This window comes from Strongylocentrotus purpuratus, unplaced genomic scaffold (genome assembly GCF_000002235.5).
Source record: "Strongylocentrotus purpuratus isolate Spur 01 unplaced genomic scaffold, Spur_5.0 spur5_scaffold_2, whole genome shotgun sequence".
NCBI classification, from domain to species: domain Eukaryota; kingdom Metazoa; phylum Echinodermata; class Echinoidea; order Camarodonta; family Strongylocentrotidae; genus Strongylocentrotus; species Strongylocentrotus purpuratus.
The window spans coordinates 1750789-1765453 of NW_022145605.1; the positions used below are offsets into that span (position 1 = coordinate 1750789).

Here is a 14665-nt window from a genome sequence, read left to right on the forward strand (position 1 = left end):
CTTTCTCTCTCCCTCTCTATCTCTCTCTCTCTCTCTCTCTCTTTCTCTCCCTCCTCTCTCTCTCTCTCTCTCTCTCTCTCTCTCTATATATATATATCTCTTTCTCTCCCTCCTCTCTCTCTCTTTCTCTCCCCCCTCCCCTCTCTCTCTCTCTCTTTCTCTCCCCCCTCCCCTCTCTCTCTCTCTCTCTCTCTCCCTCTCCCTCTCATGTTAAAGATATCAGGAAATGACCGTGCAGTAAACCTTTCCTAATATGGGATCCACTCGGCAAGCTAACACAATCCCATATCTCAACTCGTTTCCTCCCATTTTGTGAGGCTTTTCCCAAAGTTTGGGCCTCGCTACGTTAGTCTCTGCAATCCATGTGTGCCGTTCGGCCAACACCCCTGTAAAACTGTCCTGGCTTTGAGAGAGGAAATCATGAAAACCCAGATATCAACTAGATTCTTAGCTCTCATTAGTCAGATGCTTCAATTCCATGAAATGTTATTGTCTATAGTAATTGGTTATAGCAGTAGTAATTGGTTAATTGAAAGTAATTAATTATCCTTAGAGGAAATCTTCAAAATGCACTAAATCATTAGATTGCTGGTGATTGATTCATATCAGTGGGGTAATCTTGATCGTCCTCTTTGCAATCCAATGATGGATTCTGGAATCACCTAAAATTCAAGATATTTATGAAAGCATCAATTTGCTAGCAAGCGTAATGCCTTTGCCATGGTATTAATTTATTCCAAAGTAATCACTCTGCTATTGCATGCATGCTCAGGAGTTTGATTCTCCTGCCTGCAAGGCCTTTAAAAAATATTAATTTCACATATCATCAACAGAACAACATGTAAGAACCAGAAGCGTGTTTACTAATACAGTCAAACCTGTCTATAGCGACCGCCCAAGGGACACACAAAAAGTGGTCTTTGTAGACAGGTTCCTTTGGTACATGTTTCAATGAGAAAGCATTTTCAAGGGAAACAAAAAATCTGGTCTTTGTAGACAGGTGGTCACTATAAAGCAGGTTTGACTGCCCAAAGATCCTTAAAGTGAACACCTCTTTGGCTCCCATCAGATTATACACATTTCATTTGCAATTTAATTGCACATTACATGTTGTCTGTTTGGAGTAAGAAGGCAGTACACTTGTATACCAGCGCACAGAATTAATGCCCTTATGGCTCTAAACTGAAGACGTACATGTACATGTATGCGCCATACAATATATGTGTCGGGACACTATAAAAACAAATTTGAAAGTACAGAATGCTAAAGCTACATATAAATATATATATACACATGCATACATTCATGAATTTTACATCATTTATTCTATCAGTTGGTTTCATACGCTAGGTACTTATAAAACATTCATACTGCCTCCTCTTAATTACATGAAGTAATGTTAAAAACAAGGGATTATGGGAGATGAACACAATTCCCTTTGCTGTGGTGCATGCATGGCCCCTTTGTGCACATTAAACTAGTAGACACCAAATAAATTTCTACATCTGTGCAGTGGGTTGTGCACCACAGAAATGTGTCGGAAAGTATTTGATTTCAATTTGATAGGAATTTTCAATTCAAGTTTCAATTGAGTATTTGTATTATGTGTGCAGGCGTTATAAATTTTATTTACATATTTCAAAATGTTGTAGAGAATATGTTAAAACATATCATCTTCAATGTATCTTTAGTATTATAAACTTATAAAGTGACATGTATGAACCCTTTGTAGACTAATAAGTAACTTGAAGAATTTATTCTATGCTCATTAAATTTGCTGTAGTCAATTTGGGAGGGGATTTTTTTTTACATGAAGTTGTCAAGTGAAGAAGATATGTATCATATTTTTGATTTTTATTTTGGTTAGAATAAGAAGCAAATATACTTAATCAAAATAAATGACATAATTTTTGTCCCCCAAATTCACAGTTAAGCTTGAAAGAAAAATTATAACTGTACATCAGAGAAATTGTAAATTCAATAGATATTGCTTTTGAAGCATGATATGTTACAGAGTGAGTATTTTAATTATGATATATTTAGGTCATAAAAACATGAAAGCCCTTGATAAAGAATATGTGTGGATTCTCCTCACTTTACCTACCGTCAACCATACATTGGCAATGCCCAAATTATTTCTTATATTTCCTCTGTCAGAAATGATGTCTGCTGCCCTCTGTTGTGGCATACATAACAGCTTCAATGCAGCAGGGTTAGATATCCCCTCTCAATTTGAAATATTTGTTAAGGAGAAAAGAAAACTTATTATAAAGCAACTGCATAATTGTAGTTGTATGTAATGAAGCATAATTTGATACATGTTTTTTGTTGTGTTTACAAACTGAAATTGTCTGTATCATCAATATTATTACTGTATTTTCTTTCATAGCAAGTATGAATCATTGAGGTACACAAACTACATGTAGCTTCTTCGGAAGGGGTTATAAATGATTGATGTTGGTAAATATCCATGTCAACTACATGAATATATTTGGTGTATGTGCACAAATATAGTATTTACAGTAGCTGAAAATGATTGTGACAACTGATAGCTAGCACACATTGTTCAAGCACAAATATTTGACTCTCATTAATGTTTCCCATCCTCGTTTCATTCCATCATTGTAATCTTTGAACATGATGGTGAATTACAGTCCAATGTTTTCACATTCAGAACCTACACAGTATTAATCTCATACTGTAGATTTTTTTTAAAAACAATATTTGTTTCTTTCCCGTGTGTACTCTATTGATGGGTGTTAGTACGAGTATTCCTAAGTAGTTGGGTGCATTAGGACTATCCTTTCAAACCTTCTGGGACCCGTTTCACAAAGCCTTTTTTCAATGACAAATTACAAAAATCAGTGACAAATCTGCTGATAACCAATCAGAAGCAAGGATTTCAGTAGCTTATAACACAAACTATCATTTGTCACTGATGACAAGTTTTGTGAAACGCCCCCCTGGTGAGCACACAATCTCCATCCATCCAATCAGTGTGACTTTTTGATATTCTTCTTTTCCAACATAATTTTCAGTTTATTTTCTAATCGATGAAGATGAAAGCTTTAAAAAAACATGTATTTTACATGAATAATTGCCTTATTTACATGTTAAGTGTATCAATGTTTGACTGGTAGACTGTTTGCATTAATGTTCATGCATCCCCTGTTAATAATATGTTTTAAACAAATCTCTTCCCCGCCTGTGTCTGGATTTTGTTGCACCATTTCTAAAGTGAGTGCAGTGTGTCCTATCTTGAATGAGACCATTTAGCTGAACTTGGGAACTTGTATTGTGATCCGAAAATAATTGTATTATTCTACCCCCTTTCATTCAATATATAGTGTTTAGGACGTTTATGCCTATTTCTATACTGAAAGATTTTAAACAAAGAGACAAATTGGAATTTCTTCTTTAAAACAAAAGTTTTGTGAAATTATAATGTTCCAGTGGACCAAATGGAAATGTAATAATGTATTTCCACAGATTATTTTAGAGTTTCTAATAAGATAATGAAAAAACGGGCATATCGCTTAAATCCCTTGCCTGCTTTTCTCCTTCTGGTCTTGTACTTAAAATAAACACAAAGATGACAAAAGTTTACTGACATTTATATCCTTATTTGTCTTTTTGAAGTAATAGTTTATGTACAACATATTTGATTCAGTTGTGTATGATAATTATAAATGTCACAAGGAAATATATTTTAAGTGGAATTATATTAATGTGATCTTCGAGATTAAAATCTAGAGTTGAGGAACTCAACATACATGTATTAGAGCTAATTGTTTGTACACGTACCAGTGTAATATGTTGTTGGTTCAACATATATGTGAATGGATAAATAACCATATGTTGTAGTACATGTAATACTTTTATTGTAGGGGGAGATGTTTTGTAGTTGTGTATAAATTGAATGTGGAACGATGGAAAGAGCTAGATGATATACATGTAAGAAATGCTTGAAGGCTTATGTGATTGACTTAAGAAACAGGAAAGCAGAAATATATATGAATGGTAAATATCGATGAGCTTATTCTATCAAGCGAGAATGGATTGTGGCTTTTGTTGAGAAAAGTTTAGAGTTTGTGTTTACATGATAACTGTACATGTATTATTTCCATGTACATTGGTGAAAGTGTGTTCTTGTAATTATTACTACACTGGATTGATAATATGAGTGTACATGTGTAATTGAAATCAACATATTTTTTATGTAATCTACTGTTATTTTTGTATATTGTACGCTTGCTTCGTTAGTATATATATATGTGAAGATATATATATCAAAGATTATATTTGCAATATCAGAGTATACTGTAGAAGATTATTATGTTAATGAATATGTTCCCTATTTTTGTCATAGAAATGCACATGTATGTATATTTGTGTTGTAAATAACTTTTACCAGAGAAAAGATTACAAGAGTAGCATGTGAAAGTTATTGCTCTAGCAGAGAGATCATTCTCATTTGAAATAGTTTTACAAAGTCTTTTGGCACTTTCATGTAAAACAGCCACTTTTTGCACTCAGAGGTATTTCAAGGTAATCTATGTTTTGTTTCCTTGTATGTTTTTGTATGTTTTTGTTTGTTTTTGTTTGTTTCGGTTGTGGGAAATAGAAAGATAGATGAAAAGAGTGAGAAGTTCAGAAAGTGATCTGTGAAATAAATGATATAGAAAATATCTGAAATAGTTGGTCTTGTTATAATTGTGTGTATTTAACTTATTCTATATTGTGATGAGCGTAACACGTTAGAAGAGAGAGAGAGAGAGAGAGAGGGTGAAATAAAGAGGAAGGGAGGGATGTTAGTAGAGAGAAAGAAAAATAGAGAGGGGGAGACAGAGGGTGAGAGAGAGGGAGAGAGAGGTAGAGAAATAGTAAACTATGACAAAATATATGGTAAATCTTCATTTGCCCATTCTTCCCTAGTTTTACGGGAAGACGTCCAAGACTCTTTAGGAAACACTGATACAACAATATTATAGGTATATAAAAGACATATCGACTGCCATTAGAGGTCTGACTGTTTCATAGGCTCAAGGGGACGTGCACATCCTGCCATGACCCGAGACGCGCCACCCACATCTCTGGGTCATGGCAGGATGTGCACGTCCCCGAGAGCCAACAGCCAGGCCTCGAATATTAAAGCAGTCGAGATGTCTTTTATATACCGAATTGACACAAACATTTACCAAGAATTCTTACCTTATTCTTTTCTTGAGTAAAGATTGGTTAAAACATCACAGAAAATCTGAGACACAGTCTATTAATCTTTCATGGAAAGATGACTGAATGTTATAAATATATTTGGGAATTGCAGACAAAAAAGCATTGTATGGTATCCGCGCTCGCACAAAGAAAATTTTAAAACGTAAACCAATGGGGATCGCAGCAAAATTTAACTATTTTCCTGGTACGCAATCTTGCGGGAATCCCACTCATGAACTATTGACCATTACTAGCATTGTCCTTTTCTTAAGGGGGATAGCTAAAATCACGACTCCAATTTCAACCAATCAGATGGCTAGATTTCTAAAGAGAGGTATATATAATTGCCTTTTAAACACACTTATTCTAAATGTTAAACAGATATTAAACAGGACTCCATGACCTATTTTCTTTTTGCTTCCTTGCTTTTCTTCCCAAACACATAGGGACATACTTATGTAATGTGTTATGCACTATACAGTGCGTCCCAGAAAAAACGAAACCGAAAAGTATTAATGTTTTATCATAACTTAATCACAACCATAATTAATGAATGATACATATTTGGAAAGCTTAGAGTCTCCTCTTTCAGTTGATGCTACTCACGTGATGCATATTTCACGCATGGGTGATGAAAAGCAATTTGAAGGAAGGAAACCAAAAAGTAATTTGGCGGGCGGTATCTGAATTTCAAAGGAAAATTAATATTTCTAGAAAGTTCATTTTCTGCTCTTTCATATGATACCTCAATCAAGAAAAATGAGCCAGAAATAACAAAGTTCTGTTTGTTTAAAGTAGCCCTTACATTTTCATAATTTTAACAAACGAATTCGTTTTCACTGGGTGCCTGCCGTAGCAAAAAGCAGATTTGACAAAAGACTTAACTCCGTTTCGTTGACAATCAGCCATGCATGAAGACTCTCGTCTACGAATTCGTTTAATAAAATTATGGAAATGCAAGCACTACTTTAAACAAACAGAACTTTGTCATTCCTTGCTCATTTTTCCTGATTGAGGTGTCATATAAAAGGGCAGAAACTCAACTTTCTAGAAATGTGAATTTTTGGTTTCCTTCCTTCAAATTGCTTTTAATCACTCATGCGTGAAATATGCATTATCTGAGTATCATCACATGAAAGAGGAGACTCTAAGCTTTCCAAATATGTATCATTCATTAATTATAGTTGTGATTAAGTTAGGATAGAACATCGATACTTCTCGGTTTCGTTTTTTCTGGGACGCACTGTATAAGAATGGTATTTATTACCGTATTATTATTAAGTAGAGATACCGAAAAAGACATGACATAAAAGATGAAGAATAGGAATACAGAAAGGGGAACAATGAAACTCCGAGGGAGAGTTTCAGAAAAAGAGATTTAAGGAGTAGGATTGAGAGATGAAGAAGAAGAAAGAAGAAGGACGAGAACAAGAAGAAGAAGAAGAATTTTATGATTTGTTACATGTAGGACCATTGCTTTTTTGTTCCATCTGCATTTGGTTAGCTTTTCTTCAATCACCATCATCACCAGCATCTTTAAAATCACATTCACTTTCATCATAACCACCACCATTATCCACATCATCATCACAATCATCACCGTTACAACCACCACCACCACCACCATAATCATCATCATTATCATCACTGCCACCACAAGACAAGTTACCACGACATTGTAGATCTTACACAGGTTTCCATGATTGTGGCATTTTATCACCATTATTATCATCAACATCACCAACACCATCACAATGGCAGTTACCATTATCATCATCGGTATCACAATCACCATCACCATCACCATCACAATCATCATCAGTCTCACGATCATCATCAGTATAACAATCACCACCACCACCACAACACGACAAGTTACCACGACATTGTAGATCTTACACATGTTTCCATGATTGTGGCATTTTATCACCATCCACATCACCATCACCACCATAATCATCGTCATCACCACGACCACCACCATCACCATCACAATTATCATCATCATCATCATCAGTATAACAATCATCACCACCACCACCATAATCATCATCACCACCACCACAAGACAAGTTACCATGACGGTGTAGATCTTACAAAACTTTCCATGACTGTAGCATTTACACATCTACAGAAGCGCTATGATTGCATCACCAGATACCATAAGGTTGACGTCAAAAAGACAATAGATGGGGCCAGAGTATAACCATTATCCACTTTCATTTAATTTCATCTATGTGCTTTTCAGTAATTTCTATACATGGAAATGATATCAGATTTGATGAAGACAGGGTTAGGATGGCAGTAAAACAATCATTGAAAAAAAAAAAGGATTACATAGATTCATGAAGTAAAGTAGCCAGAAAGACGACAAGGCAAAATTACTGGACTAATTCTTACTTGTGAAATAGTTTTGCAAAAGGCTTTCTGATATGGGCAAGAAAACAAAGAAGTACCGGTAACTGTAATTCAACCAAGAATAAACCTATCACACACATCAACCATAGTACCTACACTAATGATGCGGCACATTGTACAAAATAAAACCGTGTGTCATTCAAACGAATAAAATTACATTTCTATAGCGCACAGCAATGCATTAATGAATGAGATAGAACAATGCTGTTCAGAGGAAATTTTAAACTTGATACCGGTAGTTATCGAGGAAATTCCTCTTCTGGAAGGGAAGCTTTGCTCCAACCTGAATAGAAAATATTATTTTAATGGAAGAAGAATGATATAATTCCCTTTCAAACTTTTGAAGAAAAAAAATCAGCAATTAATTTGTAATGAATTCAAACTTAATTCAGTATGATTTGTGATCACAAGGAGAATGTGTGGAACGTCGATAGGATTACAAATAAGAGTTTTAGAATGAAAAATCAAACGGAGAACATACTTCATAATTTTCACAAATACTTTCTCTGTACAAATACTTTGTTTAATAATAGGCACTTAATATTAATACGCCATGTGAGGACTCTCAATTCAAATTATTATTGCAAACAATGTATCTGCAAAATAATTCATATCACAGCACTACAAAAACAATATTTACCCTGGTCGTGCGATTCATGTCACCATATGAAAATCTCTTTACAGTAACGATACCTCTTTTAAAATTCATTTCTCAGTGATTAATTTAATAAAATTCTATAAAATTACCTATTATATTCATAAACTCTTCTGCCGTAAATCATAATACTAATTTTTTTTTTTAAATCTTGAATGAGGAAAATGAATTGTAATGAAGAGAAACGACAGCAAGAAGGTCTACAAATAATGTGGTATTCATAATTTCACAAAAGTTAAATTAAAGCATTTATTGAACAAAATAAAAATTCCTTTAGAAATATTGCTATATTAATAATAAACCTGATGTTTCTGAACTTTGTAATCGAAATCAAAACAAAAAATAATGTTTCCTTAAATAACTGATCATTTGAACACGGGAAACAATAGAATTCTTAAAATTTCATTAGAATACTTTTAGGACTGGATCCGAGGACAATGATTTTTATTCCTTTTCGAGGTGTAAATATTCTAACTTTTGGTCATTTTCTCACCACCTCTCATCTTTACATAGATCTTCATTGGTATCCCCTAAGTCTTTTTCTTTCATTTAATACCATGGTTACAAAATATTAGCATTTTAAAACATATTCTTCTATACATCTGTCGGCTTCTTCAAACCATTATCAATAAAAAATGGGACTTCCCCATATTATAGTTTTTATTTTTTAAATCTTGGAAACAAAAACAAAAAGATTGAAAATCAACTACCTTAGTAATAGTCCTAGCTTATGAATCTTTTGAGAACAACGGAAGCTGTGATAGAAAATAAATATCATATGCAGCATATCTTCGCAAATTAAGTTTTAGAAGTACTTCTTTTTTCTGCTTACACATACTGCGAATTCAATTAATTTTCTACATTTCTCAACATTATTACACCAATAATACTGGCAAGTGGAAAATATGGGTTTCCGTTATACAATGACGCCATCAGCAGTTGACTAAATTATATTCTTATTATGTGCTTTGTAACTAATAACCAGGGGAAGATACAGAAAGGAATACAATTCATGAAAGCAATGTAGTGTGATGATACAAATCATGTTAGCCTTATGACCCCTCTAACCCGATTTTACAGAACCTTGCCTATACTATCTATTATTTCTATTACATAATTTCCTCATTGTTTCAGCTTGTGTTGTCTTCTGTATCACTTACATTATTGTTACTATCAGTTTTTTAAAAACATTTAAATAATTTCTTCTTGGCTTTTCACCTTACTGTCCAATTCCATATAACTTACGAGGCAATTTTGCTAGAGTTTCCCTAGAAAAACATGGCATGATTGTAATATCATGGTGCGATTATATCACGCAGTAGAAATGATTAGTACTCTGCTACGACAATGATGATGATGGTCTAGTCACAAGCTTGCTTCAGCTGAGGTCAGAGATGGCTACACACTGGTTCAGATATTCTGTGTACAGCTTTTCCTGTAGATCAAAGATAAAAATGAAAAGGGTTAGTAAATTGAGATTGAAGCAATTCAAAGGAATAATTTTTTTCAAAAGTTTCTTGCACTAAAACAATTTTATATTCATTTATACCTTATAGTGAAGCGGAAAGTGCCCAAAAGGTTCCAAATTCCAATAAATAATAGTCACCACATAGTAAAACAGGGTCTTAATTCTTTCTCACCAGTAAGATGAAAAGACTGTACTCAGTTGACTGCTTTACTTCATCAGTCAAGGCAGACAGGTTTTAACCAGTCATCATGCATTAAATTAGAATAAAGGTAAAATGAGTTACCTATGGACATCAAATGGATGAGGAATGGAGGAGGAATGGAGGAGGAATGGAGGAGGAATGGAGGAGGAATGGAAGAGGAATGGAGGAGGAATGGAGGAGGAATGGAGGAGGAATGGAGGAGGAATGGAGGAGGAATGGAGGAGGAATGGAGGAGGAATGGACGGACAGAAGGAAGGAATGAATGAATGAATGAATGAAAGAATGAAATAGAACAGTATTTCTAAAACTGAATATTGAAAGTATGTATTTAAATATGTATAGAGTGTTTATCGAACCTATATCATCTAGAACCCTCGACATTGTGCTTAGTTACCTTTGCTGTCTTGACATGATTCTGTACATAATCCCTCTGTTCACTGAAATACCTCTTCTCCTTCCTAGTCAACGTAGGCTTTAATCTGTATTACAAAGAAAAAACAAACATCTTATGTTTAAAGATCAGGCATGGCAAAAAAACTTAGTTTGCTGGCACAAAACCATGCGGCTGATAATAAAACATAACACAGGGGCTAAACCTCGATGGCTTTCATTTTCTCAACTTGGTAACACCAAGCGATCTACCTTTTAATGGAAAGTAAAGTACTAAAAGTCTCTGATATGTTCCTGGTAAGAACAAATGAGCTAATTGACTAGATAGTACAATTCATACAAAGACCTCCCACACCTTGCATAAGAGGAAATGAGAGAAATAAATCCAACTGCTGTTGATCTCTTATGCAAACTTGTCAGGGCTAGACTATTTATAGATGTTATGACTACCACTTGATTCCACCCAAAAACAAATAACATTAGTAGAACACCTGCCACAAGTGTCTGGTATGGAAGACTTAAAGAATGTTCAGATTGGGTAAATGTGAAAAACTATTAAAGCTTTCTTATCCTTTTTTATTTGTTACTGCAAAATATCAATTTACATTCTTTATAATTCAGCTTAAATTTTATCTATTCAAATGGCTTTTTTGTGTAAATTTAGTTGAATATAATATAATCTCTTAAAAGGATGATAGATATATTGCAACTCTTGCAATTTACTCCAATGAGTGCAAGAAGAAAAGTTGTGGTATGTTTGTATAAGTAGCTATTCTTTGAAGTGAAAGAAATGAAACATAATACCTCTCCAGCTCACATTAATGTGAATCTAGTTCTTTCATACATATTTATTAAAAAGTATTGAATTTGTCTCCGCTACATTTCCATTCATCATCTGACTCATCCATTCAAACTCTGAATTCTATTCATCATAATCTTTTTTTTTTTAACCCATTCACCCCCTACCCCCTATTATTCTTGCCTTGAATAAGAATGAGTGTGTAGTGGTATTATTGTACTATCCATGCACCCTCTTATTAAAAGCAGACATGAATGTTACCGCAAACCTCGCTTAAATCTATCCTCATCATAGAAGCCTTCACAGATTAAAAAAATTCTTTGATGTTTTAAGGATTTTTCTTCCCGTAGTGGAATACAACAAAAAGGATTTTCAGGCGTTTTGTTATATGCAGGAACTAATACAATTGCTAACCCAGACAACATGATATTATAGGATAAATCAATTGCATGTGTTCAAGATCCCAGCGGGTTGCATCGCATGAAAGGAACCAAACCACCACCAGTCAAACAGCAGCAGGCCTCTTACAGTGAGGAGGAAGTAATTAACAGGTGAATGGCTGTCTGCAAAACATTGGCTTCTATTCAATCCACAAAGGATTTTCTCTCTCTCTCCCACAAACCCCCATAGTTACTCATCTTGCGTCAGACTTAATCCCAAGATTTATAAATAGATTCACATTCGTGGATTTCAGTTTCCGTTTACAACAGGTTGAACAGACGATGAAAGAAGGACTTCAAAATCACCAGAACATTACAATGCAAAAATTGCTCTTTGTCAAAACAGCAAGAGCAATGTCTCCCCCACCATCAATTTAGATATTTTACATTGATTTTGTGGTCTACGAGCATGTGATCACGTCCCTATCTTTGGATACACCCAACTTCTTAAAGGCTACCAACTTGAAATCCACTGTGAAAATATTTTAAAAGAGTTATAAGATGGAAAAGAAGAAGAAAAGCTGATTTCTTATGAAGCTAGGGGTTGTAAATCCATTTTGCTAGATTTGCTTTGCATCAGGTGGATGGACGTAGGAATGAACCTACAAACATCATAGGTCCAAGCTAAGGCACCACCTTTGAGCAAGGGGCATACACAACACTGCACCTGTTCAGAGCTGTATCTTACCAACTGATACCAAAGCAATCTAATGATCTGATATTCGGGGCTTATCAATACTCCATCAGCTTGTAAAAGTCATGGGATTCCTAACTGACCTAAAGGTTTATATTTATGATGGCAGCATGAGCTAAATCCAGAATTTCGATCAGAATCTAAGGCAAAGATAGCCAATCCATTTGAGGGTTTTACAAGCATGGATCTCTAAATCAACCTTGGGGGTGTTTCACAAAGATCCTAAGTTGAACTTGTCTCTAATTTTGGACTTATGGAAAGCTGCTAGTAGCTTTGAAAACATTTTGTGAAATTTATTTTAAAAAGCATTAAATATTGAATCAAATGATTCATATTTTCTATTATCAAGGAGATTTCATGTCCTTGATGAGGAATTTATGAAAAGTCTAAAATACTTCAATTTTTTATTTTTAAAATATTTTATTTTAAGGCTACAAATGGCTCTCCATAATATTTAAGTCCAACTTAACTTAGAGTTTAGTTAGACTTAGGATCTTCGTGAAACACCCCCTGGTTGTACATAGTTGAATGACTCACCTTGTAGAGAGCTTAGCAAAGAGAAGGAGCAGGAAGCATATAACAGCAATGCCTATCATCGCATGGAGATGGTTTTCAACCGGTATGGTCTGCCAGATACCTCCTATAGGACTCTGGAAAATAGAAGAAGAATTGAGAAGGATAGAGAAATTAATATGATGGTTGGAAAGCTATGTAGAAGTAGTTACTTGTTTACAGCATCAGCATCATCTTACCTTTACCATCACTATTACCATCATTGATGTGATTGGCCAATATTACCACCATCTTCATCATAATCCTCATCACCGCAACCATCATCTTCTTCATCATCATCATCTTTATCACCATTATCCCCATCACCATCACTAATTAGAATCACCACAATCACCATCATCATCACCAATACCAATGTCATCATCATCATCATCGCCACCACAACCATCGCCACCACAACCATCGCCACCACCATCATCTTCTCAATATCATCATCTTCTTCATCATCTTCGTCTTCATAATTACCACCAACACCATTATCCCCGTCACCACCACCATCATCATCACTTATACCAATGTCATCATCATCATCGCCACCACCCTCCTAACCACAATCACCACCCTTATTATCACCAACATCAAAGTCTCATTACCAAGTATGATTTGAGCATGTCAGCTCCCTCCTTTCCTAGCACTCCTGCTGTGAACTCATCAGATACTGTACTGGCCAAGAAGTTGATGAAGAGAAGGAAAGGAAGCAACAATCCCAAAGCGTAGAAGATGAGTGATTTACCCCTGGCCCAAAGGTTGTAGGAATTCGCTTGCCTATCAACAAAAACAAAAGTGAAGAGATTTGGTTTAAAAATGTAGGAGAAATGATTTGAGAAGATGAACGCAATCTGACTTCTATTTTCAATATTGTAAATAATGTATTGACAAGTGTTATACTTCACTCTGTGGTCAGTCACACATAAATTTCTTATGGACAGTTTAAAAAATAAAATTTGGGGTCTATAATCATACCAACAAACAGTTTATGGGATGATAGCTAATGAAGTTTGATTTATTTGTTGTACACAGGAGAGGAAGAGAGAGGAAGAGAGATGAAGAGAGAGGAAGAGAGAGGAAGAGAAAGAGGAACAGAGAGGAAGAGAGGGAAAGAGTGAAACAGAGAAATTGTGCTGGGGCAGTGTAAAGGAGATGGGAGAGAATTCTTCTCCAGGATAACGAAACATCAACATGAGAAAGAATCTTTGTCTCTGAAAACTTTCAAAGAGCAAGAGAGGAAAGAAATGACAAAACGAATGAATGGAGGCATACAGACGGGTTAAAAGACGAGGAGATGGGAAGAACTTTACCTGTCGTCTTCCAACTTGTCATCAATGAGTTTAGCGATGTGTTCACAGTCCTTCTCCAGTGTGTTGAGCGTGTTCTGAACGGTATGTTTGATCGTCTTCTCTACATCCTTACACACCTCCTCTATCTGGTTCACACAACGATTCTGTACAGAGGAAACAAGTCCATGCAAAAAAAGGTCAATAAATAATAAACATGATCAATCAAATCTTCATTTCAACATTCTTCTCAATATCCCTACAAACCTCTCAAATGAGAGAAGGTCAGATGATATGAAACAGATATTTATAACAACTCATTTATAACAACTCATTTATAACAACAAATGTTTAAATACAACATTTATAGAAATTTAAAATGGTCAAATAATGACATTGATGTCTACAGATCATTTTTGCAGAAGCTGCTCAATGAACAGTAGTGTGTACAACCTCAAAATTAAATGGAAAACCTATCGAGGGGTTCAGTGACACAAAGACGTAGCTCCATATTTTGCCAAAATGAGTATTTGATATC

General features: G+C 34.9%; 1 protein-coding gene across 1 annotated transcript in view; it reads right to left on the reverse strand.

The window, feature by feature from the left end:
- Positions 1–8835: 8835 nt before the first annotated feature.
- The window catches only part of LOC587455 (EH domain-containing protein 1), a 66213-nt gene continuing 60383 nt past the window's right edge, over positions 8836–14665 (reverse strand). The window contains exons 8-12 of the mRNA XM_030992514.1: positions 14152–14294; positions 13447–13618; positions 12818–12930; positions 10352–10436; positions 8836–9722 (exon numbers count right to left, since the gene is read on the reverse strand). Of these exons, the coding sequence (XP_030848374.1) occupies positions 9666–9722; positions 10352–10436; positions 12818–12930; positions 13447–13618; positions 14152–14294 (570 nt within the window). The 3' untranslated portion in view covers positions 8836–9665. The remainder of the gene's footprint in view (positions 9723–10351; positions 10437–12817; positions 12931–13446; positions 13619–14151; positions 14295–14665) is intronic.